Raw genomic sequence first — 25,871 nt, 5'->3', positions numbered from 1 at the left:
AGCTATACTGGGGTCTGGAGACTAGGATCTCAATCTGACAGTCATCTGCACAGAGATTATAAATGGTGTTTCCAGCCATGGGACTGTGTGAACAGCCTAGGAACAGAGCACAGAGAAGAGAGGAAAAGCCCCAGGACTGAGCCTGGAGGCGACAGTGGCCTGTTGATGAGGAGGCACAGTGTAAGGTCCTGAAGTGTGAGAGAAGTGAATTTCAAAAAGAGGAAGCTCTCGACTCTATCAAATTTTGTGGGAAAGTGCCCGCTGGAGTGGGCCGCAGAGAACTCACTGGCTGCTTCAACCTGAACAGTCTGAGTAGACAGATGCTAAGATGAGGTGAGCAAACAGTGACTAGGCGGAGCCTGCAATAGCTCTTTAAGTTTGGACATGAGAAGCAGCAGTAGCTGGAGGGCATTGTGGGACTAAGGGTAGGTTGTTTTTTTTTAGTTGTCAAGATAATAGAACCTGTTTATGTATTGAGGGAACAGACTAAGGGGGGCGGGGAGGGGAGATCATGCCAGAGTGAATGAAAAGAGTGAAGTGCTAGAGGCAGGAGAGGGTCCTATCCAGACCACTGGCCACGTTCCAGCCCTTGAGAGGCACTGAAAGAAAAGAGATGATGACAGGCACAGATATAGTGATAATTCCTCAGTTAATTGAGATTTAAAGTCATCAATTCAGAGGGAGATAGATTTAGGCAAAGGGAAGTTGTGAAATAAGTCATTTTTAAAGTAGGAGAGTGAGCTTAGTGGGAGTAGAATTCTTGGGTAATATTAAGTCCTTAATGTTTGAGAGCAATTCCAACAAAACTGTGTACACAGTCATGCATACCTCATTCTGCAAGCCACAATTGCTTAGTTGTAAACACAGAATGTAGAGATGGCTGGGTTTTGCTAAGGGTTAGTATGGCAGAAGAGAGAAGCAAGGAAGCTGAAGGTGTTTGCAAAAGGGTGATTATAAAATTGAACCTAAGCTGTGCAAGGGGATAATGAGAAAGCAGAAAAGTCAGTGAATTGAAGCACTTGATTTCAGCATTGTTATTATGGGGGTTCATGATTGAGCTGGAGCATGAGATGACTGAGTCAAGGATTTAGAGGTAGTGCAGTTAATGGTGATGATTGGCAGTATATGACCTTGGGAACAGGGGCCTGGCATAGAATTGAGTCTTTGGAGGTGAGGTAAAGAAATTGGTGGGCCAGGAGTTGGGTAGGACATCCACATGGATATTGATGATAATTATCGAGAATGATGGCAGGACCCCTGACTGGCATGGTCAGTTGGTTGAGTGTTGTCCCTCAAAGTGAAAGGTGCCGGATTTTGATCCCCAGTCAGGGCACATGACTGGGTTGCAGGCCCATTCCGTGGTTGGGGTAATAGGTAACCAATCAGTGTTTTTCTCCCTCTTTTTCTCCCTCTCTTCCTCTCTCTCAAATAAATTAATTAATTAACTTAAAAAAAAAAGAATGATAACGGGAGATGAATAGAAGCAACATTAATCCAGGATCAACTGTACTAGGGGGAAAAAACTAAGGAGTCAGTTAACAAAATGCAGGAGAAAATGGTTTAGCTGGTTAGCATAAACCTTATAAAGGGAAATGGGTTTTTAAGAAAACAATGGTCTGGAAGCAGCAATGTGAAGCATGAACCCTGAGGTTGAAGGGTGTGAGGTGTGAGCCTTGATTTTCACATACAACATGGGAAGAAGGCAGTACCGTGAGGCAACACAGAGGAACCTTTCAGCATAGGAGACACAGGGGAATTGTTAGATCATAGCCTGGTTCCACAGGTGCCCAAGAACGGTCTGGAAGGTGGAGTGTTGGATTAGATCAAGGATGGAAAGAGTAGGAGGAGATGAGACGCCAGTGGTTAGGTAACCAGAGTACGGACTGAGGTAAACAGTGATGGAAGGCATGGTTGAATTGGTCCTCATGGCATCTGGGGAGAGTGAGAAAGTGCTGGTGCTCTGTGGGTTCCAAATGCTTCCCTCAGGGATTTGGCAACTTCCAGTCCTTAGCTGTCCCGGGAAGGCTGGTTCCTCAGCTCCTTAGCTGCTGGTGTGGCAGGTTGGCTGTCAGCTGCCCACCTTTGCCCAGGAAGGTGAACACCCCACACAATTGTGGCAATGCACCTCCTGAAACAGATTCACAGCAGTGATTTTTGCACTTTGGGCAATGATTTTGCTAGGAGGCTTACCATCTATGTTTTATCATCTTTGTGGAGCACATTGTCTTCATCCCCTTTAATTTGTATATAAAATAACTAAAATATTAATAATGAACAGTTTTTGCCTCTTTTCCTTTTTTCTTAGCACAAGGGAATAAATGCCTTGTGCTAAATAAAAAGTCAAAGGGGGTCTAATATTAGAATGCCAATGTTTGAACCAGGCAATAGTGTCCAAACTATTAACACCTCTTTCTTACTAACCATCCTACCTTTGTGAGAATCAAGACTGGTCCATGTTAGAGCCCGATGGATCATCTGAATGAAGTGTTTGGCCCTACCTTCCCTTCAGAAAGCTTAGGCAGAGGGGAGATGATGATTTTAGCTGTGTTCTATCCCTGTTGCCCTAATTCCTCAAGAAAAAGGGGAGAGAAATTTTAATTTTATCCATGATATATAACTACTCTGCATATACTTGCTGAGAGATACCTATTTTTGGTTTCCTTCCTTTTTCTTTCTCTCTAAGTGGCACTCATGTGTCTACTCACTCTAATTTACTAAGTTTTCCTACCCACTTGTTCTACCTCACAGTTCCTTATTTTTGGAGAAAATTCTTTTAAGATTAAGAATTTTGAAAGCAATTTAGAAGGCAAATAAAATGAATTACAATCATAACTCCTTCTGCAACAGTCAACCACATGGCATATTGACTTGCATACCACTTGGATCAAATGGGGTTGGAAGCAGCTCCCCTCCCAGAGGTGATGGAGTCACAGGGTCAGGGGAGAGGTCAGTACAGCAAAGGCAAAAGTCCTTTGGCAGCTGCAGAGACACCACTGAGTCTTGGATAAATAAAAGACATCAGCCTGTAACCTTGCCAATAACTTAGTCTTCACAGCATAAATATTTATTAGACCATGAAAATGGATTTGCAGATGATTAATAAACAAAATAATACTACCTCTGTTGCTTCATGTGAAGTGAAAACTGGAACCACTTAAGAACACATTGTTGCTCTCCAACAAGAACATTGGCAATTTCCAGGACACAAATTTGGAAGCTTATACTTGTGATATTAAATATCCTGTCGATCAGGCAGAGGTAGCACCTAGATTTGAGCAGTTAACAGGACCAGTGTGGTGAGGACTAGAAGCCACAGTGCTCACCTGAAGCCACAAAGGAAAGTCAGGAGTGCGCAGTGTGGGTTGCCAGGAAAATCAAGGAAGCATGAGCTTTACAGAACCTGACCTGGACGGCAAAAATAATAGTGACCTTAAAGGTCCTAGTCACACACATATAAAGACATTTTTTGCCCTCAGGATTCTCTGTTCTATGCGGGGTAAAATAAAAAATGAAATTGGCATACAGACCCCTCATGATTTTCAGCCTCATTCTTCGTGGTTTCTCCTCCCTTCTGTGCACCAGGTCCTCTCTGAGACTGGGCCTGTGCGTGTACCCTTCTCTCTCTGGAAGGCTTCATCCCTCATCTTTGCCTTACTGGCCTGAGGTGACAGCAGAGAAGCCTTCCCTACTGTCTTGCCCCTTGCCAGCCACTGGTTTAGGTACCCCTTGTGTGGGTGCCCTGCACTAACCCCCATCATGGGACTTACAACTCTGTTCTGGTTTGATTTTCATGCACCTGTCTCTCCCAACTAGACTATAAAGTTCTTGAAGATAGGGAACTAGTTCTTGTTCTGTTGTATGGTTCCTACCACAGTGCCTAGCACCTAAGAGGGTTCTATAAATATTTGTTGAATGAAAAGAATGTTTTAAGGAAATAGTGTATAAAATATAGATGTAATTCTAAAATTTTGGAGCTTTTAATCATGTGCTGCACCACCATCTATTGCTTTGTTTAAAGGAATGTTTACAAACCTTGGGCCTTCTTGACTCATGGCCAAACTCAGCATCAGCAAAGCCATACCCTCTGTCTTCTTTAGTCTACCAGGGGTGCCATAACAAAACCCCACAGACTAGAGTTTGAATGACAGAAATTTCTGACAGTTCTGAAATCTGGGAAGTCCAAGATCAGGGTGCCAGTTGATTTGGTTTCTGGTGAGGGCTCTCTTTGTGGCTTCCAGACAGCCACCTCTTCACTGTGTCTTCTCATAACAGAGAGAGCGTTCTCTGGTGAATTCATTTAACCTTAATTACCTCCTACAGGCTCTATCTCTAAATATAGCCACACTGGGCATTGATGAGGGCTTTAACATACACCTTTTCGAGGGACACAGTTCAGTCCATAGCACCCTCACCTGGGGAAAGGAACAGTCTAGTGCCCAGGGTCCCAAAACAACCCTTCAGCCTCCATCTTAACCACATATGCAGATAACAGCTTTAATTAGTACCTTTTAGTACTAAGAATGAAACTTGCTTTTTGAAATAGCATCTCACGTCTTCTTTTCTAGTGTTACAAATGACATGTATTTTTATTTTTGTGTTTTTTTATTCTTTAATTACAGTTGAAATTCAATGTTTTATTAGTTTCAAGTGTACATCATAATGGTTAGGTATTTACATAACTTACAAAGTGATACCTCAGTAAGTCTAGCACCCACCTGGCACCATACATAGTCATACATTATGTTGACTACATGCCTTGTGCTGTACTTCAAATCCCTGTGACTATTTTGTAACTTCCAATTTGCACTTTTTAATCTCTTCATCTTTTTCACTCAGCACCCCAACCCCCTCCCCATCTGGCAACCATCAGTTTGCTTTGTATCTACAAATCTGTTTCTATTTGTTCATTTTTGTTCTTCAGATTCCACAGATAAGTGAGATCATATGGTATTTGTCTTTCTCTGTCTGACTTATTTCACTTAGCCTAATACCCATGAGGTATTATTTCATGTTGTTGCAGATGGCAAGATTTCATTCTTTTTTAATACATTTTATTGATTATGCTATTACACGTCATTGTCCCATTTTTTCCTCCCCTTTATTCCCTCTGCCCTGTATCCCCCTCCTACCATCATTCCCCCACCTTACTTCATGTCTATGGGTCATACATATAAGTTCTTTGGCCTCTACATTTCCCATTCTATTCTTAACCTCCCCCTGTCTATTTTGCACCTACCATTTATGCTTCTTATTCCCTTTGCCCCATTTGCCCCTCTCTGCCTCCCCACTGATAAGCCCCCATGTGATCTCTATTTCGGTGAATCTGTTCCTGTTCTCGTTGTTTGCTTAGTTCGTTTTTGTTTTTGTTTTTTTTAGGTTGGGTCGTTGATAGTTGTGAGTTTGTTGTCATTTTACTGTTCGTATTTTTTATCTTCTTTTTCTTAGTTAAGTCCTTTTAACATTTCATATAATAAGGGCTTGGTGATGATGAACTTTATCTTTAACTTGACCTTATCTGGGAAGCACTTTATCTGCCCTTCCATTCGGAATGATAGCTTTGCTGGACAGAGTAATCTGGATGTAGGTCCTTGCCTTTCATGACTTGGAATACTTCTTGCCAGTCCCTTCTTGCCTGTAAGGTCTCTTTCCAGAAATCAGCTGACAGTCTTATGGGAAGTCCTTTGTAGGTAACTGTCTCCTTTTGTCTTGCTGCTTCTAAGATTCTCTCCTTGGGTAATGTAATTATGATGTGCGTTGGTGAGTGCTTCCTTGGGTCCAACTTCTTTGGGACTCTCTGGGCTTCCCGGACTTCCTGGAAGTCTATTCCCTTTGCCAAATTAGGGATATTCTCCTTAATTATGTTTTCAAATAAGTTTTCAATTTCTTGCTCTTGTTCTTCTCCTTCTGGCACCCCTATGATTTGGATGTTGGAACATTTAAAGTTGTCCTGGAGGTTCCTAAGCCTCCTCTTTTTTTTTGAATTCTTGTTTCTTCATTCTTTACTAGTTGAATATTTATTTCTTCCTTCTGCTCCAAATCATTGATTTGAGTCCAGTTTCCTTCCCTTCACTGTTGGTTCCCTTTATTTCACTTTTTATAGCCTTCACTTTTTCCTCTACTTTGCGACCATACTCAACCAATTCTGTGAGCATCCTGATTACCAATGTTTTGAACTGTACCTCTGATAGGTCAGCTATCTCTTCATTGCTTAGTTGTATTTTTTCTGCATCTTTCGTCTGTTCCTTCATTTGGGTCATATTTTTTTGTCTCAGTGGGCCTGTTACATAGTAAGGGGCGGAGCCTTAGGTATTGCTCAGGGTGGGGCAACCCACATTGCTGTGTTGTGACACTGTATGTGGGGGAGGGGTCAGAGAGGGAACAATGCCACTGGCTCAGCTCTCAGCTATGTTTCAGTCACTTCCTCCACTATCCACAAGCAAATTGGGCCCTTCTGGTGTGATTCCCGGGTGTGCGGTTTTGTGTACTTTCTAGGACCCTGTGGGTCTCTCCAACAAACTCTCCTGTGAGGCTAGGAGTTTCTCCTGCTGTCACCTCAACCCCCACATGTGTTTTCAGTCAGGGGCTTGAGGCTTTATTTTCCCGGGGTTGGAACCCTGGGTTGTGAGGTCTGTCTCGCTCCCTAGTTGGTACTCTCAGTTTATCTGCATGCAAATGTGGGCCCACCCCAGACCTTCAGCCGCCACTTTGCCACACGTCCTCTCTGCTCCTGCTGCACATCTCCCCTCCTACTACTGGTCTAGATGAATGTTTCTTCTTTAACTCCTTGGTTGATGGACTTCCATACAGTTCGATTTTCTGGCAGTTGTGGTTATATTTTGTTTTTAAGTTTGTTGTCCTTCTTTTGGTTGTACAGGGAGGCACAGTATCTTGGCCAGAAGTCCTGTTTTTAATTTTTTGAGGTACTTCCATACTGTACTGTTTTCCACAGTGGCTACACCAATTTGCAATCCAACCAACAGTGCACAAGGGTTCCCTTTCTCCACATCCTCATCAGTACTTGTTTGTTGATTAGTTCATGATAATCATTCTCACAGATGTGAAGTGATAGCTCATTGTGGTTTTACTTTGCATTTCTTTGATTAGTGACATTGATCATCTTTACAAATGTCTACCAACCATCTGTTTGCCCTCTTTGAAAAAATGTCTATTTAAACCCTCTGCTTATTTTTTAATTGGATTGTTTGGGTTTTTTGGTGTTAGGTTGTATGAGTTCTTTCTGAATATTGGATATTAACCCCTTTGGATATTAACCCCTTCTTCCATTCAGTAGGTTGTCTGTTTGTTTTATTGATGGTTTCCTTTGCTGTGCAAAAACTTTTTGGCTTGATGTAGTCCCATTTGTTTGTTTTTTTCTTGTGCTTCCTTTGCCCAAGGAGGTATATTCAAAAACATATCACTAAGAGCAGTGTCAGAAAGTTTACTGCCTATGTTTTCTTCTAGGAGCTTAATGCTTTCAGGTCTCACATTTAAGTGTTTAATCCATTTTGAGTGTATTCTTGTGTATGATGTAAGAAAGTGATCTATCTAGTTTCTTTTTTGGGGGGGGACCTCTATCCAGTTTTCCCAGTACCACTTATTGAAGAGACTGTCTTCACCCTATTGTATATCCTTGCCTCCCCTTTCACATATTGATTGACCATGTAGGTGTGGGTTTGTTTCTGGGCTCTCTGTTCTGTTCCTTTTATTTATGTGTCTGTTTTTATTCTATTACCATGCTGTTTTGATTACTATGGCTTTGTAGTGGAATTTGATATCAGGTAATGCTATACCTCAAACTTTTTGTTCTTCTTTCTCAAGACTGCTGTAGCTATTCAGGGTCTTTTGTGATTCCATGTAAATTTTAGGATTATTTTTTTCTAATTCTGGGGGCACGGGAATAGTATCTCACTTCTTAGTTTAGCTGTCTATACTGAAGTTGGACCAAATGGAGGAAGAAAGAATCTAGGTTTATCAGTTTAGAACTTTTGTTTAGGCTTATCAATAACTTGTGTGAAATTTCTATATTGTATTTGTGTGGAAGAAACAGAAAAGGGACAGAGAAATAAAAAAATTCCTTTCTTATATTTTAGAATTTTCTCTTTTGTATTTATTAAGACTCTTCCTTGACAATTTTATTTTATATAACTTGAATGCAATATAGATTTTGAAATACAGATTATATGAATTATAATTCTCGTGTCAGTCATAAATTGGCTGACTGGAAGAGTAGTATGCTAGGATCCCATAATTCCCAGGAAACACCTAATAGTATAAATCAGAATAATTTCAAAAGCTGGTGATTTCATGAACTAAAATATTTTTTCAGTAGTGTAAGGAAAGAGGTCACATTCTGCTAGTGTAAAATGCACTTTTGCTATGGAATTAAGTTAATATATGTCAAAAGAATAAGATTGCTTTGTTTCTACATTTCATATCATGATGATGAGTTCTTTGAAAATAAAATGTAATAAAAAATAACTGCTGGTTTTGTTCATTAAATCTTCAGAAAACAATTTGAAGAAATGGCTTCTTATTTTAATTTGTCTTATGTGGAATTTGCTCAACATGTAACTAATGCTACATCAGAAGAACGACAACAAATGCTAAAAGACTTTTATGTTTCTCAATATTTGGAGGTAAAAGATTTTTTTGTGGATACTGCTGCAGAATTCATTAAACCTGCCAATGAGAAAGGAAAGAGAATCAGGAATAAGTCTGGAAAGAGAGAATATTTTATAAAAGAAAGGCTGACAGATTCTGAAACTTTGTCATTTAAAGATTCTACCAAAAAAAATTCTCAAATTTGCAGCCAAAAAATATATAAAGAAAAATCAGTTAGCCCTCAAAGTCATGGTTTCTGTAGAGAAGAGGTGCTTTCTAATGCTGCAGAAACTCAGAAATTACCTACAAGCTCTACCCAAGAGACTGACAATGAAAAAAACAGCCAACTATCCAAAGATACTATAGCATCCAGTTCCCTGAACAGTAAATCTAAAGCACACGAGAAAAAGTTAGAAAATACAATGGAAGACCAGCAAGACCTGACAGGAATAAGCATTTCAAGAAATGAACCCCTTTTCAAAGTGGAAAACAAAAAGAGAAAAAATCCAATGTTAGAAAGTACTTCTGTGGTAGGCTTACTTGGTGACACCTCTATTCTTGATGACCTCTTTAAAAGTCACGGGAACAGTCCCACACGACTGCCAAAGAAAATTCTTTCAGGGCCCATAGAAAAAGCAAAACAGAGACCAAAAGATTTCTGGGACATCTTGAATGAGCAGAATGACGACAGTCTTAGTAAACTCACCGACTTGGCTGTGATAGAGACTCTGTGTGAAAAAGTGCCCCTTTCTGCATCTTCCAAAAGGAAAAAGGAGCTAGAAACCTCTCTTTGGAAATCAAATGAGAATTTTTTGTGGAAAAAAATTAACTCAAGTGATACAGATGAAAACACAACCAATACACAAGAATAATATATAAATAGACAAATGAATCACTACACAAATGAACTTCTGCCATCAATGTTTACAACACTATTTCACCCTAATTATGTTAACTTGAACACACTTGTCAACATATATTTTTATTAAACTCTTGCGCTAGGATTGTTTTTAAAGTCTAAATTATTATCATGTATTTGCTTTCCTTGATATCTTCCTTGATCTTTTAAAAATATGATTTTATTATAGTATAAACCTGTTATGGAATGGAAAAGATTCTGTATTTATCAGGCGACCTGGGTCATATCTCTTGTGGAGTAATTATGTGACCTTAGGTAAGTCATTTACCCTGCTGTTCAGCTATTTCCTAATAGGAAAGATGAAGAGCTTGAACTTGATCAACTTGATCGTCCTTCTAGTTTAAAAAGCTTTGGTTCACTCTCCCAGATTCCATTAAATCATAGGCCAAATTATGTTCACACACACCCTCCCCCCACATCAGGTGTACATTGATGTGCTTCTTTCCTACTAACATTTGGAAAATTATTAAGTTAACTGTTTTCCTTTATCTTCAGTATTATGTACTACTGTTGTTAAATTACTTTAGATGACAGTAATTACTAGAACTGAATATATGGTATTATGTTAAAGTAGTAAGTTTGTAACTGCTCAAAAAGAGTTAATGTTGTATAATTTTACCATATGAGATATAATGCTGAAGTAGCATAATTATTACCTTAGCCATAGAATGCCAACATCAACTTTTTAAATAACTATTATGATCTCATCAATATATAGCTTTGTATAGTACTTTTGTATTTCTTAAGTATAAAGAAATGAGTAAATATTTCATTTTATTTGAAACTGGTATTTTGTTGGATTTAATTTATATGGTTTATACCCAGTGGGATGTGCTCATTGCTGAATTCCTTTATTTGGAAACATTCAGTCAGCCCCTGACTGTGCTAGGAGCTCAGGATGCACAGCTGCATACTACTATAGGTTAAAGAAAGGAAGCCCCATCTGTGAAGATTCATGACCATGAAGCCCCTGACCTTGTGCCCACCACACAGCAGTAGGGACCTGCACCTTCTTCTGACCCACATTCAGATGCACTATAGAAGCTTTCCCTCAGTTGAGCTCACAGGCAGATAGGAGTAAGTGTCCAGGAAATAGCCATGAACCAGGAAATGGTGGTGATCAGAGATCGTTGTTACTGTGTTGAGGGAAGAGGCCCTCAGAAGACCCAGGATGAAGAGCCATTGTGCACAAATGAAGAAAAAGACAGAAATCTATTCTCAAGGGACTGAATGGCCAACTATGTTTTTCCCCAGGGCAATGTTGAGGGCTCTGAAATATATTTTCTATCATAGCAGTGTAGATGCACTAATACATATATATGATTGAAATAAAATATTTATGAAATATTGCCCTTAAGGCATGCGATATACTTTGATATTTTCTTTTGGCTGTCTGCATGGTTTTTTGTTTTTGTTTTTGTTTTTGTTTTTGTTTTTTTAAGTGTTCTCACAACTCACTAAATTGATTTCATGACCCATGAATGATTAGGAACCACAGTTTGAAAGTCACTGTTGTAGGTTATATAAAGTTTGGGATTTTGGTGGGGGTTAGGTTTTCTTTTTACCTGGAGCTGAGTTGTGTCCAAATCTACTTGACCCATAAATGTTGTTAGCCCCATGCGATCAGCTGTATAGGAACTATCCTTCTCCATCTCAGTTCATATACCAGGCAGAGTTCAAGCATTTTAATAAAAGTATATCTTTCATAAAATAAAATACCTTTTAAATTTTTACTTAGACATCACCTTAGAATCATAAAATTTTCATACAAATATTAGCTCTATACTCTTCAAATATTAATAAAGTATTATTAAAGAGATTTTCTTTGGAGATAGTCAAAATGGGAGCAAATATACAGACCTAGAGTTTAAATTACTTCCCAAAAGGTATAAGCTCCTTCTTTCTCTCTGCTGCGTAGAATTCCATTGTGTAAATGTACCATAGTTTTTTGATCCACTCATCTGCTGATGGGCACTTAGGTTGCTTCCAGTACTTATACCATTTGCAACAGCGTGGATGGAACTGGAGAGCATTATGCTAAGTGAAATAAGCCAGGCATTGAGGGACAAATACCATATGATCTCAACTTTAACTGGACCATAATCAACAAAAGAAAAAAGCAAACAAAATATAACCAGAGACATTGAAGTTAAGAACAATCTAACAATAGCCAGAGGGGAGTAGGGAGGGGATAGTGGGGAGAGGGGTTTCAGGAACTACTATAAAGGACACATGGACAAAATCAAGGAGGAGGAGGGTGGTGGGCTTGGCTGGGGTGGGGTGGAGGGGTGGGGAGAAAATGCAGACAACTGTAATTGAACAACAATAAATTTTTTTTAAATAGTTAAGATAAAATAAATAACTAAATTACTTCCCAACAGTTGCCAGTGAAACAATTGTCATGCAGCAACAGTGTGCCAAGCAGAGCACAAGGTCCTGTATGAAAAGAAGCCAGTCAGAATGTTCCAGAAGGGAAACTGGAGCAGTGAAAGATTTGGTTCAGCCATAGATGAATCTGGGAACAGACTCTATGAAGGGTCAACAGAAAGAATCCTTCCTGATGTGTGCCACCAGGTTCTGCCAAGCAAACAGGTGGCTCCAGGCAAGTCCTGGGGCTTCTTTCAGCCTCATTTTCCCTGTATATTTGAGATGGACTAAATCAGTGGGGTTCAACCATTTTACTAAGCATTCCAATTATCTTAATTGGAAGTTCAACTTTGTAAAAGAATTAAAATGGAGGTCTTTTTGGTTCAAGTAGTATTGCTGTGGCTCCATGGAGCACTAATTTGGAAATCACAGGGATGTGATCATTACTAAAAACAACTTTCCAGATTCAAGTTTTGAGTCTATTAGCCACACTCTGTTTTCTTTACTTCTCTTTGAAGTAATTGTTACTAGACAAAGGGCCTAGCCCTGAGCGGGTCTGCCTAGGGCCAGCTGTAATGTGTTTCTTGACTTCATGTAGGAAAGATTTCACACCACCAGTCCAGGTGACTATGAGGATCTGTTCATTAAAGATGGGAATGGTAGAACAAAGAAAGGCTTAGCATAGAGGAAGCAACAGGAGAGCTTAGTCTGGGCTGCCTTAGCCTACTGGCAAGTCAGAGAAGAGGGGGCGTTGGGGACAGGTTCAGGGGATTAGCTCGAGACAAGCTGCCAGCTGCCCATTGCCTTAGAGCTTAGGAGATGTGTGCCTGTGGGGGAAGAAGCGGAGGTGTAAGAGGGGAAAGGGAATGTCCTGGGCTGCACCCCAGAGGGAAGATTCACAAGCTGGGTCCTTTGGCTTGTGCTGTTATCTCTCTCTCATAGGCAATATCCTAGGGGAAGTCTCAGGGGACGGTTTCCGAGGAATATTCATCAGTTTTTTAGGTGTGCTTTCTCAAGGTCATGGTCTCCAATGATTGGTCAGTGCCAGGGCAGAGGGTCATTATTCACTGAAGCTTATCCTTGTGTTGCCCACCTGGTTTTGCTGCTTTTGTGGGCCTGGAGCTGAAATACATCTGAGACCTAGATGTTACTTCTAAAGAGGTGACCTATTGTACCTGGCTGTGTATTGTTCAGCCACTGTGTTCAGCTGTCTGTCGAAGTTTCCCTATGGCATTTTCCCCAAGGAGTTTTCCTAGCTTACTATCCTGTCTCACAATGATACAGTTTCTGGCTGCTAGCACTCAACACAGTTATTAATATTGGAAACTGAAGCAAGATATTGAGAGACTTTTGCATTTGAATTCCTCAGGGTTCCCTTAAAGCCCTGAAACCACTTCTTTGAGTAAATTAACATGTGCAAGTGTTCCAGGCAAAGGAGTCTTAGTTTGCAGAGATAAGTTGGTGATAAAATTTTTTTATCAGTCAACAGAAAATGAGAAAGCCAAGGGCTTTGTAGAGTTGCTCAGTTTTAAAATTCTTTTTTAAGTATATTTTATGGATTATGCTATTACAGTTGTCCCAGTTTTTCCAGCTCCACCAAGTACCCCCCTTCCACGCAGCAATTCCCCCCTTAGTTCATGTCAGTGGGTCATGCATATAAGTTCTTTGGCTTCTCCATTTGCTATACTATTCTTAACATCACCCTGTTTATTTGGTCCCTACCAATTATGCTTCTTAATCCCTGTACCTTTTCCCCTGTTCTCCTCTTTCCCCCTCCCAGCTGATAACCCTCCAAATGATCTCCATGTCTATGATTCTGTTCCTGTTCTACTTGTTTGCTTAGTTTGGTTTTGTTTTTCTTTTTTAGATTCAGTTGTTGATAGTTGTGAGTTTGTTGTCATTTTAATGTTCATAGTTTTGATCTTCTCTCTCTTAAATAAGTCCCTTTAACATTTCATGTAATAATGGCTTGGTGATGATGAAATCCCTCAGCTTTACCTTGTCTGGGAAGCAATTTATCTTCCCTTCCATTCTAAATGATACCTTTACTGGATAGAATAATCTTGGACGTGGGTCCTTGCTTTTCATCACTTTGAATACTTCTTGCCAGTCCCTTCTAGCCTGCAAAGTTTCTTTTGAGAAATCAGCTGAGAGTCTTATGGGAACTCCTTTGTAGCTAACTCTCTGCCTTTCTCTTGCTGCTCTTAAGATTCTCTATCTTTTACCTTTGGCATTTTAATTATCATCTGTTTTGGTGTGGTATTCTTTGTGTCCAACTTGTTTGGGACTCTCTGTGCTTCCTGGACTTGTATGTTTATTTCCTTCCCCACATTAGGGACATTTTCTTTCAGTATTTTTTCAAATAAGTTTTCAAATCCATGCTTTTCTCCTTCTGGCATCCATATAATTCAGATATTGGCACTTTTGGAGATAACTCAGAGTCTTCTTCTACTCTCCTTGTTTTTTCAAATTCTTGTTTCTTCATTCTGTGTGGTTGAATGCTTACTTCTTCCTTATGTTCAAAATTGTTGATTTGAATCCTGGCTCCCTTCCCTTCACTGTTGGTTCCCCATGAATTTTTCTTTATTTCACTTAGTGTAGCCTTCATTTCTTTCCTTATGTTTTCGCCATACTCAATGACTTCTCTGAGCATCCTTCTCACCAATGTTTTGAACTCTGCATCTGATAGGTTGGCTATCTCTGTTTTTGCTTTGTTCTTTTTCGGGGGGGGGGGGGGGTCTGTTCTTTCATTTGGGCCATATTTCTTTTTTTTTAAGATTTTATTTATTTTTTGAGAGAGGGAAGAGGGGGAGAAAGAGAGGGAGAGAAATATTGATGTACAATGTGTGAGAGATACATCGATCAGTTGCCTCTCTCATGCCCCTAACTGGGGACCCAGCCCACAACCCAGGCATGCACCTGGAATGGGAATCGAACCAGTGACCTTTTGGTTTTCAGACCAGCCCTCAATCCACTGAACCATACCAGCCAGGGCTGGGCCATATTTCTTTGTCTCCCCAACTTGGCAGCCTCCCTGTGTTTGTTTCTGTGTATTAGGTAGAGCTGCTTTGAGTCCCTGTCTTAGCACACCAGTTAAGTTGTAAGGGACAGAGCCTTAGGTATTTACCAGGGCAAGGCAACCCGATTCACCACTTTGTGGCACTCTGTGTGGGGCAGGGTTCAGAGAGGGGGCAGCTCTTTGTTGCAGGTTCCATGTGGTATTTGTGGCAGTAGGAAGAACAGCTCACTTTTTCTCTGATAAAGAACAACCATGGGCGCAAAGTTTTCAGTACGAAAACAGCCCTTTGGGCATTTACTCTTTGCCCCTAGAGAAAAGATTCAAATTGACCCTGCCTTTGGCAATCAGAGGCTATACAGTGCCCAGCCCCAAAGACGCAAGTCAGACCTCCTGCAGAGGCTTGTCACCACACAGGTGCCCAGGTCCATTCCCCAGGATATTCTAGTTCAGGAGGTCTAAGATTCAGCACTGGCACCCAATTTTATGTTTGAAGCTTCACAGTAATTTTGATGTGCTATTTTTTCTAAGACCTTGTCAGTGGCCCGGACTCACCTGTCTGACCTTCTGTCTGCTAAGTGCACCCCTCTCAGCCCCGCTGTGAAACCAGCAGATCTACCACTGAGCTCACTCTGGAGCCACTCTTCTTTTTTAGGCCCCAAAGTTGTTAAGGTCCCGTGAAAACATCCACCATAGCGTTGTTTCTCTAATTATACTTTGCCAATACAGACTTCATTTGCTTTGTGGCCAGTTAACACATTGTGATGGTTATATTTACCCCCTAAATGTCCAAATATAAGACCAGTCTTAATTATTTGGGCATGATGCCTTCCTGTCACTGACATGGATAATGTCCTGTTGGCCTTCTTGGTTTTGTTTTGCTCTCTCATAGTTAAAAATCAGGAGTGCCTCTTTCACAGATGTCTTTTTGGCTTCCTAAATGGGCCCCTCAATCTCAGTGAAAGAAATACCTGAAACTCACTCTGTATTCTTTTAGCTTATCTAAACAGGGGAGAAAGTATGCATCTCCGAATTTCTTGTATGTTTCTAGGGAAACTATAGTAAGTCCTCTTGTCAAACTAAAATATGAATTAGTGCCCCCCCACAAACAATCTTTTAACTGGATTTTACTTGTTTGAATGCTTCTGGACTGAAAGATAGACTTCAAAAGAAGGCTCATGGAGAACCAAGATGGCGGCGTAGGTAGACACACTGCGCCTCCTCGCACAACCAGAACTGACAGAAAATCGAACGGCAAGGAAGTCCGACACCAAGTAGATAAAAAAGAAACATACATCCAGACTGGTAGGAGGGGCAGAGACGGGCACTGGGGCGGAGAGGACTCGCATTCGTGGCGGGACCGAGACTGGCGGAGTGTGGGACAAACGGGGCAGGCAGTCTGACCACTACAGACCCTGCAGCCCCGCATTTGTGCACAGATAAACCCAGAGGGCCAGACTCAGAGTGGCGGAGAACGGGGCAGGCAGAGAGGCGGGTAGCACCCCGTGGCCCCACACTCGCGCACAGATAAACCGGGAAGAACAGTGGGGAGCAAAGCAGACCGCATAACCCAGGGCTCCAGCGCGGGGAAATAAAACCTCAAACCTCTGATTGAAAACGCCCATGGGGGTTGGGGCAGCAGCAGGAGAGACTCCCAGCCTCACAGGAGAGGTCGTTGGAGAGACCCACAGGGGCCTAGAGTGTGCACAAGCCCACCCACTCGGGAACCAGCACCAGAGGGGCCCAATTTGATTGTGGATAGCTGAGGGAGTGGCTGAAATCCGGTGGAGAGTGGAGCAGGCGCCATTGCTCCCTCTCGGCCCCTCCCCCATGTACAGCGTCACAGCGCAACTACCAGCCTTACCCCGCCCCCTGTGAACACCTAAGGCTCCGCCCCTTTAAGTAACAGATGCGCCAAGACAAAAAAAAAAAAAATGGCCCAAATGACAGAACACTTCAAAGCTCCAGAAAAAATACAACTAAGCAAGGAAGAGATAGCCAACCTATCGGATGCACAGTTCAAAACACTGGTTATCAAGACGCTCACAGAATTCGTTGAATCTGTTCGAAAAGTAGATGAAAAAATGAAGCCTATGCTAAGAGAAACAAAGGAAAATGTACAGGGAACCAATACTGATGCGAAGGAAACTGGGACTCAAATCAATGGTGTGGACCACAAGGAAGAAAGAAACATCCAACCAGAAAAGAATGAAGAAACAAGAATTCAGAAAAATGAGGAGAGGCTTAGGAACCTCCAGGACATCTTGAAACATTCCAACATCCGAATTATAGGAGTGCCAGAAGGAGAAGAGGAAGAACAAAAAATTGAAAACTTATTTGAGCAAATAATGAAGGAGAACTTCCCCAGCCTGGCAAAGGAAATAGACTTCCGGGAAGTCCAGGAAGCTCAGAGAGTCCCAAAGAAGCTGGACCCAAGGAGGAACACACCAAGGCACATCATAATTACATTAGCCAAGATTAAAAGAAGGAGAGAATCTTAGAAACAGCAAGAGAAAAGGAGACAGTTACCTACAAAGGGGTTCCCATAAGACTGTCAGCTGATTTCTTCAAAGAGACCTTACAGGCAAGAAGGGACTGGCAAGAAGTATTCCAAGTCATGAAAGGCAAGGGCCTACATCCAAGATTACTGTATCCAGCAAAGCTATCATTTAGAATGAAAGGGCAGATAAAGTGCTTCTCGGATAAGGTCAAGTTAAAGAAGTTCATCATCACCAAGCCATTATTATATGAAATGTTAAAGGGACTTATCTAAGAAAAAGAAGATAAAAAAATATGAACAGTAAAAATGACAGCAAACTCACAGTTATAAACAACCACACCTAAAACCAAAACAAAAGCAAACTAAGCAAACAACTAGAACAGGAACAGAACCACAGAAATGGAGATCACATGGAGGGTTATCAATAGGGGATTGGGAGGGGGAGAGAGGGGGGAAAGGTACAGAGAATAAATAGCATAAATGATAGGTGGAAAATAGACAGGGGGAGGGTAAGAATAGTGTAGGAAATGTAGAAGCCAAAGAACTTATAAGTATGACCCATGGACATGAACTATAGGGGGCGAATGTGGGAGGGAGGGGGTGGGCGGGATGGAGTTGAGTGAAGGGGTGGAAATAGGACAACTGTAATAGCATAATCAATAAATATATAAAAAAAAGAAGGCTCATAATAGCTAATTAACATTTTTTCTTTCCTAAAACTATTATAAAAGCATTGATAAGAACAAAAAATCTTAATTTTTCAAAACAAAGTGCCAACATGTATTCCATAAGAACCTCTGATCTCATGTGATCAGATTCCACCTGCCCTGTTCACCTGCCAGCATCTTCACTGTGCTTCCAATAGTGGACTGTGTCTTTCTCCCCATTGTGGGAGACTCACTGCCCTATCTCCCCATTGTGGCCTGCCGGGCAATGCTCCAGGTTCCTTCTAGGTCAGTCACTGACCTTCCTGAGTCCATCCCTTCTCCTTATGCATCCAGTTCACAAACTTCATGGAGCTCTAATGTCCTGTGCAGCAACCTAATAGCTTCCCTCCTCAGTCCCTCTCCCCAAACACTGCATCATACTCAGACCTCTTAATTCCCCCAATTCCTGTTTTAGTAGATCCCTCATTATCCTGTTCCACTCAGGTGGGGAAATCCCATCAGCAAAGTTCAGCAAGCTGAGCAAGGTGGGAAGGAGCACTGAATACCTGGGACACTCCAGAAGCCAGATGACCAGGTAAAGTTATCTCTGGCAACAATTCAGTGACCTGCCAGAAAAAGGTAATACCAGCCAATCTGTGGAGTCCTTGCAGAGGTGCCGTTTACCTCCTGCAATGGCCCAGAACTGCCACATTGTCCTGAAAGGCGCAACAGCTCCTGCAGTCTTCAGGGCGTAACAGTGTGCTGAGGAATGTTGGGATGGACAAATGGGTCTCCTCAGGAAACTTAGTGTCCCCTTGGAGGGCATGTGAAGAAGGGAACAAGACCCACCAAGGAATGCAGGTACAAATGGGTGTTCTCTGAGTGCTGGAAACAAGGTAGCTTACAGAGTCCAAAAGGGAGAGGAAACATGCTTTCGGCTGGAATGATCAGAAAGGCCAACCCCAAATTCTGGGAGTAGGTTGGTGACCAGGCCTGAAAGAATGGGAAAGCCAGAATATCACTTCCTCCAACCAACCTCTCTTGGCTTTTAAAACCCCAGATGTGCAGGAATGTGGGCCTAGTAGAGAAGTTAGTGTTTGGGATTGGCCAAATATAAACAACCTAACCTCCAAGATGGAGGGGTGGGAGATGGAGACAAAAGGAAAGAGAGAGCGAGCCAGACCTAGAGGCCAAAGTGTCGGGGGATACCCAGCAGCGACACGCAGAGATTTCCCGCCTGATTCTGGCCCTGACAACCCCAGAGTCAGGGGCAGGGTGGGAGGCTGTTCGGGCTTGCCTCCCTCGCAGGTTACTCTGTGGGATGTTGTTCTCCAGCAGGAGCCAGCCACGTTGCTGCTCCGCCCTGGACGCAGGTCTTCAGGAGCGCGGCCATCAGGGAGTCCACCTCCTGGGTCCGCCAATATTAGAGAGCGTGTACAGGTAGAAAGTGCTTCCAATAAAGTAAAGCTTCCCTGAACATTACTCGGTGAGTTTCCAGAAGGCCAACCGCCGCTGCTGAGAATCGTGGCTGGAAACCCCTCCGAGGTGCCACCAAACCTTGGCTGGAGATTCACCGCTGCCAAACACCCCCCCCCCCCACCCCCCCAGCAGCAATTTGCTTCTCCGAATCAGGGTCACTTTCTCCCTTTGGGGAAAGAAAAAAAGCTAATGAAATTACGCTCAGGCTGTATTGATGGAAAACATGAAAGCAAACTCCAGGGTTTTGCACCTCGAAGGCGGATAATCTGCCATTAGCCGCAAACCTCAGGAAAGTCCCCAAGTCTCTGGGTGAGCAGGTAGCGCTGGGTGGGCTGCGGCTCTCACCAGGCCCAGGGGTTTGCCTGAAGACGGAGGCCAGGAAGGTGGAGGTGCTGCTTTTTGTGGGGTTTTGCCTCTCTCTAGTTTCAGGCGCTTGGAGCTGTGATAATCCCCAACCCTTGGATCTGGGATACGACGCGGGGAGTTTGCCTGGGGTAGGGCAGGCGGGGGCGCATCCTGGACTAGCAGTGGTATACCCAGATTGCGATGGGCAGGGCGGGGCGGGAGAATTCAGTGCAGGGGGTGCGCGAATTCTTCGGGTACGTGCGCACCCTAGCTAGCGGCTCACACCCCGCAATGGACTCCGCGTGCAGACCCCTCGGGGTCAGAATTTGGGTTGCCAAAGCGAGCCTATCCGCCCGCTGCCGGGGGCCTGGTGGGATTGGGCCGATTGGGTCCCCTCCCCCGCTGCCGGCTCCAGTCCCTTCCTGGCCACTGCCTTCACGCGGCTGCCGGGTGTGAACTTCTGTGGTTCCTGCGGTCTGGCCGGCGGCCCGCTGGGAAACCAGCCTCAGCCTGGATCCCCAGCATGTCTTACTGAGCTTCTGGGAAGCAAGAGGGCGGAGGCACAGGGAGGTGGGCGGAGTGGGAGCTCCAACTGAGGCTGGTGAGGAAGGAAGGGAGCTCAGCTACAGGGACAGCCTGGCCAGGCTCGCTGTCAGCCAATGACTGGGCGGCACCGCCGGGCACACCACACAGCCGTGAAGCTGCTGGCCCATGGAGGAACTCAGGCTTAATACCTCACCACACTGCACCTAGTCTGGGGCCAGCTACGTTGGGAAGTAGGTCCCCTTCAAGCATAAAATACTCCACCTCCAGTCTGAACTCCACCCCTGTACTCATTGCCACCTCTGGGCCTGCTGCTTCTGCCTCAAGTCCCCAGCCACAAGTCTCCTGTCCACACACCCAAGATCTTCCCTACAGCTGCCTTCCCTACTTTCCACCTTCCTCTCGCCATCAAAGCAGGCGCTCTCCACCAAGTCTCTGGTTCCAGCCTGTTATCAAGTCCTAGAGAGAACTGTCTCCAAAATATTTCCCAAGTCCCACTGCCTAGGGCCCCAGTTCCCACCCCTCTACCTCCCATCAGGATGCCTGCAGACTTCTCCTTGGATTCCTAAGCTTCAGCCTCCTCCCTCCCTAATCCATTTTCCACATTGCTTCCCCTCAGAGCACTTAAAACACAGACACCTCAACAGTTGTAAATCTCATATTTCCTCTGGTGAGCAGGCCCAGAGCGCTTGGGCTCCAAGGGCATGGGCTCACATTTACTGAGGACTTGCCATGTGTCATTTGTTGAATATTTCAAGTAGATTTTCTCATGTAACTGCCCAATACACTGGGTATTATTATCATCTCTGTTTATAGAAAAAGAAACTGAGGTACAGAGGGGGACACAGCTCCTGAGCAGCAGAGGCAATTCCCAGCCAGGCTGTCTGCCAGAGTCTGTTTCTCCATTATAGCAGTGCTTCTCTGCTGAAAGCTGACCAGCATGGAATGACCCACTGCGCCAGCTTTGTCTGGGGACCAGGTGGCAAAGACCATCTGTTAACTAAGTAGATGGGGCAGGTGGACATCAGATGGGGTTTGATCTGGAATTCCTCAGGGTCCCCCTTGCTCTTCTACCTGCCTTTAATGAATTAGCCATCTGAGTTTATGGGCATGGACAAGATAGAACAGTCTCTACCTTTGGCTCCCTCTGATTCTCACCTGACAGTCTCCTCTACCCTGCTGTTGCTTGGCAGCATCCTGGAGACACCACAGGTGTCCTAACCCAAAGGCAGACTTGTGACATTCTCCTCCCTTTCTTACTAACACAGGCTCCTTAGGGCCCTCCATACCCCCACTTGCCCTCCCATCCCCAGCCCTGCCAAGCATTAGTGTCTGGCCACTTCCTTTGCATGTGAATGAGGCCTTGTCTGAGCTGCCTTTGTCCTGGGAGTGGTGGGATTTCTATTATTAATTAGTGGGTGGGAAATCACAAGTCAGCAGTCCCCCTTCCAGGACCTGCAAACCATAAGGGTTCCTGGCCTCCACTTCCTGCATAAGAATTAGGGTGATTCCTCCCCACCTGCCCTACTATGACTTGGCTAAAATGGGCAGAGACTTGGAGATGACAGTAAACAGCGACCATCTGACCAGCGTTTGCTCTAGTGAATCCCGGGATTTCATTTCTGTGGACTTATCGGGTGCATTATATAATACTTGTGCTTTTTTTTTTTTTTTCCTCCTTCTTCTTCATCTTCTTCTTCTTCCTGGAATACATATCCTACTAGAGGTGCTATTGCTTTTTTATATAATTTAATTAATTTTTCTGTATAGACCAATGCTATGACATTGAAAGGGCACAAAAGAGCATGTAGTTGTCCTCCTCACCCAGAAGCAAACTCTGCCATCACTCACAGTTCCCAGCTTCTTGTGGGGCTTTTTCAGAAACCATCCACAGATTTATGACCAAACTGATGCTTTGAAAAAAATCAGTTTAATTCAAACTGGAGCACTGAGATTCTCAACACTGAGCTTGTATCTAGCCCAGGGCACACACTCTGTTACCCAGTCAAATGGGGCTGGGGCAGGAATGAGGGGGTGTCTGCCTCAAATAGAGACTGCAAGATTTGCCCCCATCTCCTCTGGGTGCAGAACAAGAAATCAGGGGTGTGTGAAATATACAAGTATTGTTACAGAGCAAGGCAGGGGTGGTTCCTTCACGATAAATTATTACAGAAAGGATTCCGCCTTTCTGTTTCTGGAGGTTCCTTCCCCCACGCCTCCACCTGCTAGGTTCGCAATGCCCGCCGCCAGAGGAAGGACGTCTCTCAATGCCAGAGACTGGTGAAAAGGAAAGGAATTGTTTATTTAAAAGTTACACAGACTTAGAGTAATGGCCTAATGTCTTCAATAAGATACTAAAGTCCTCTAGAATACCCACAGATGCACAGTCCTTCCCTCTCCCTGTGCCCAGTCCGGGGTACCGTGTCTCAGGAAAAGATGTAGAAGTCCGTGATTCAGGCTCCTGGCACCATCCGCTGTGTGGCTGCTGCAATCTCCAGTTAATCCAAAGCCGTGTGGCACCTTCTCATGGCCCACCAGCAAGAGTCCTCTCTCCCCTTTCTCTATGGCTGCAAAGTCTCTCCTGCTGCCTAAGCCGCGTGGCAAGAAGAAGCACTCCAAAACCTCGTGGTCCTCTTCCTTTCCCTCAGAATCGCGGGGTCTCTTTTCCCCACTTCAGAACCACATGGACCTCTATCTATCTACTTGCTTCAGAGCCTGGTGGTTCTCCCATTTACTTCAGAGCCGCGTGGTCTCTTCTTCTCTCCTAAAACCTTGTGGTCCTCCCCACTACTTTGAAGCCGTGTGGTCTCTCCTTCTCTCCTAAAACCTTGTGGTCCTCCCCACTACTTTGAAGCCGTGTGGTCTCTTCTCCTCTCCTAAAACCTTGTGGTCCTCCCCACTACTTTGAAGCCGTGTGGTCTCTTCTCCTTCTATGGCTGCCAGGCCTAGGTTTAAATCCCAGTGCCCATCTTCCTTTGCAGCCCCATTTCTGACTCCTCCTACAGTCAGCTACACCTGCCAGCATCCCTGTATTCTTCCAGCTTTACTGGGCTGCCATAGTAAGTCTGGGCAGGTGTGGCCCCATGGCATGGAGCCAATCATCTCCACGCTCTCACGCAGGCCCTGTAACCAGGGGGAGTTACTTCCTAGTCCCATCCCGGGTGGAATTTGGTCCCATCCCCCTGGCTCAAAGCATGGCCACAGCTACTTAACACATCCATGAAACCAGTTAAAGGTTATAGATATGTTAAATGACTGTGCCAGGGGTTAGCTGCAAAGCTCTTGCTACCCAAAACAACTCTGAATGGCCCTGTTCCATGTGTCCCATCCCCCTTGGCTCAGGCCTGTGGGGGTGAAGACATCCTACATACATTTTTCTAATATTTCCTGGACACCCCGAGTCCTGGACCCCATTATAAATCCCTTCCTGGGGCCCTCCTCTTGGCTGCACCCTGCTTCAGTATTAAATAAGACGTGAAAGCATCCTCATGGGAGATTCCATCCCTCCTGCCGGAATCTGTGCATACAGTATAACCATACGTTCAACAACCCCCGGGTGTCTGTCAATCCAAGAAAGAGTGGCTTTCTCCTTCTCAGGATGAACTTTTCTATTTTTCTGGTGAGGGTTATTGTAGTATCAGCATTTATTTACAGAGACAGTCTAACTCTCAGGTGTATTTAGTAACTTCACATCAATTTTTTAAAATATAAATTGCTTTCTAGAAGTGAACAGAAGCACTACCTATAAAGTGCTACTAACTATTGGTCTGTAGTCTAGTGGCTTCATAAACAGGGGTAGATTAGTGTGCACTGTGCAACCCCAGAGCATCTCCTTCCCTGGTCGGAGTCCCTGTCTCAGTATTTTGTCTTCCCATTCTTTGGAGATGGTGGTGGTGACTGCAAAGAGAAGGTGTAAGAAGAATGGATGAAGGGAAGTCAGGGACATAGGTTATTTAAAATCTGCCTGATCAGTCTGAATGTATTCAGGAAAGAATCCATTTTGCTCTCCTAGATGGGATGAGGTGCCCTGTCTCCTCACATCACACAGCAAATCACTCCCTGACTGTTTTGCTCTGCTACCCGAAGGCTGTGTTCCTGCCTGTCCTTGCACTTCTGTCCAGTGATTTCTTGGTCAGTTAGGTGGGCTCCCACTTCTCAGCTTGTCCTTCACGTTTCCTAGGATGCTGCCTTCAATCTAGGAATAGTATCACACCACATGCTCACCATTCACTTTCATGCTTCTAACTAATCTGTATGTGGGTGTTCACAAATCTTCAGCACAACCCTTGACCTCTCTTCTCAGTTTCGGATGCACAACCCCGTTGCTCTGGTGTGTCCATACCTCCTCGGATGATCTATGGATGCTTCACACTTCTGTCCAAAATGGAATTCTTTATCTTCAACTCTACCCTCATCCTTCTCCTATATTTAACTCCAAACTCAATCATTTTACTGTCAATCACGGACCTTAATACCCAAATCTGATCACCATATTTCTTTTAGATGCTCATTTCTTTCACTACATTTACACAGTAACCAAGTCTAATATATCTTGACTCTACCTCCTTATTTCCAATGTACTACTGAGCTAATTCCTAAACCATTGCAGTGGTTTCAAGTCTTTCACTTCTTAATTCTTCTAGAGAAATCTGCTGCATCTGGTAGAACTCTTTTGGTGCAAATGATACAAACTGGCCTAAGGAAAAAGGGACATAGCTAGTGTAAGGCTGATTTCAGTAGTGGTTTGATAAAGAAGCTCAGTGGAAATCACCCAGGCCCAGCGCCTCCCTCTCACCATTCAGTTCTCTCTCCCAAAAGCTGGCTTCACTCTCAGGCTGCTTGAAGTGGCAAAACAGCAGCGGAAGCTCCAGCTCACCTGCTTCCAGCTCCAAGTCCTACAGGAAGAGCCTGGGTCACATGTTACTTCTGCCCCCTGCTGGGTGGGTAGCCCCCTCTGAATCTCATGGACTGAAAGTGGTAGAGAAGTGGAATGGAGGCAATTACTAGGAAGAGCATGAATTGACACTGAGCAACAAGTAGAGCAACAAGTCTGCATCAAATTTTGTGTTAAGCTTGACATTCCCCCGCAGAAACTATTTGGATGATTCATAAGGCCACAGCTATGGGCAACTGGTGATTGGCAGCTCCATTAGGACAATACACCTGCTCATGAATCATGTCTCGTGCAGTTTTTTGTGGTGATTTAATAATCACCCAGGTGACTCAGGCCCCCTGCAGCCCAGAGTTGGTGCCCTGCGAGTTCTGGCATTTCCTAAAACTAAAATCACCTTTGAAAGGGGAGAGATTTCAAAATATCAGAAGCCCACCACACACATGACTCCACATAGAATCCTTTAACATTATTAACCCAAGTCAAACTTGTGCCAATTGAAATTTTGTCAAGATAATTTGACTCCTGTCAACAATTTTCATTATTGTTAAGCTTTTTCATTT

At 43.7% G+C, this 25,871-nt stretch overlaps 1 protein-coding gene across 5 annotated transcripts in view; it reads left to right on the top strand.

Annotated features, from left to right (window-relative positions):
- ERCC6L2 (ERCC excision repair 6 like 2) overlaps nt 1–25,871 on the top strand; it is a 207,085-nt gene that overhangs the window by 142,538 nt on the left and 38,676 nt on the right. Inside the window, exon 19 of one of the 5 annotated variants that reach the window (XM_045193621.3) lies at nt 8,507–11,612. The exons of 3 other annotated variants lie outside the window; for them this stretch is intronic. In XM_045193621.3, the coding sequence (XP_045049556.2) occupies nt 8,507–9,473 (967 nt within the window). In that variant the 3' untranslated portion in view covers nt 9,474–11,612. Of the gene's footprint in view, nt 1–8,506; nt 11,613–25,871 lie in introns of those variants that run through there. One more of the 5 variants, XM_024558266.4, reaches the window with a different exon arrangement.

This window comes from Desmodus rotundus, chromosome 1, assembly GCF_022682495.2.
Source record: "Desmodus rotundus isolate HL8 chromosome 1, HLdesRot8A.1, whole genome shotgun sequence".
Lineage (NCBI taxonomy): Eukaryota > Metazoa > Chordata > Mammalia > Chiroptera > Phyllostomidae > Desmodus > Desmodus rotundus.
Note: the sequence above shows the minus strand (reverse complement) of the source record. Positions and strands in the feature narration are given on the sequence as shown.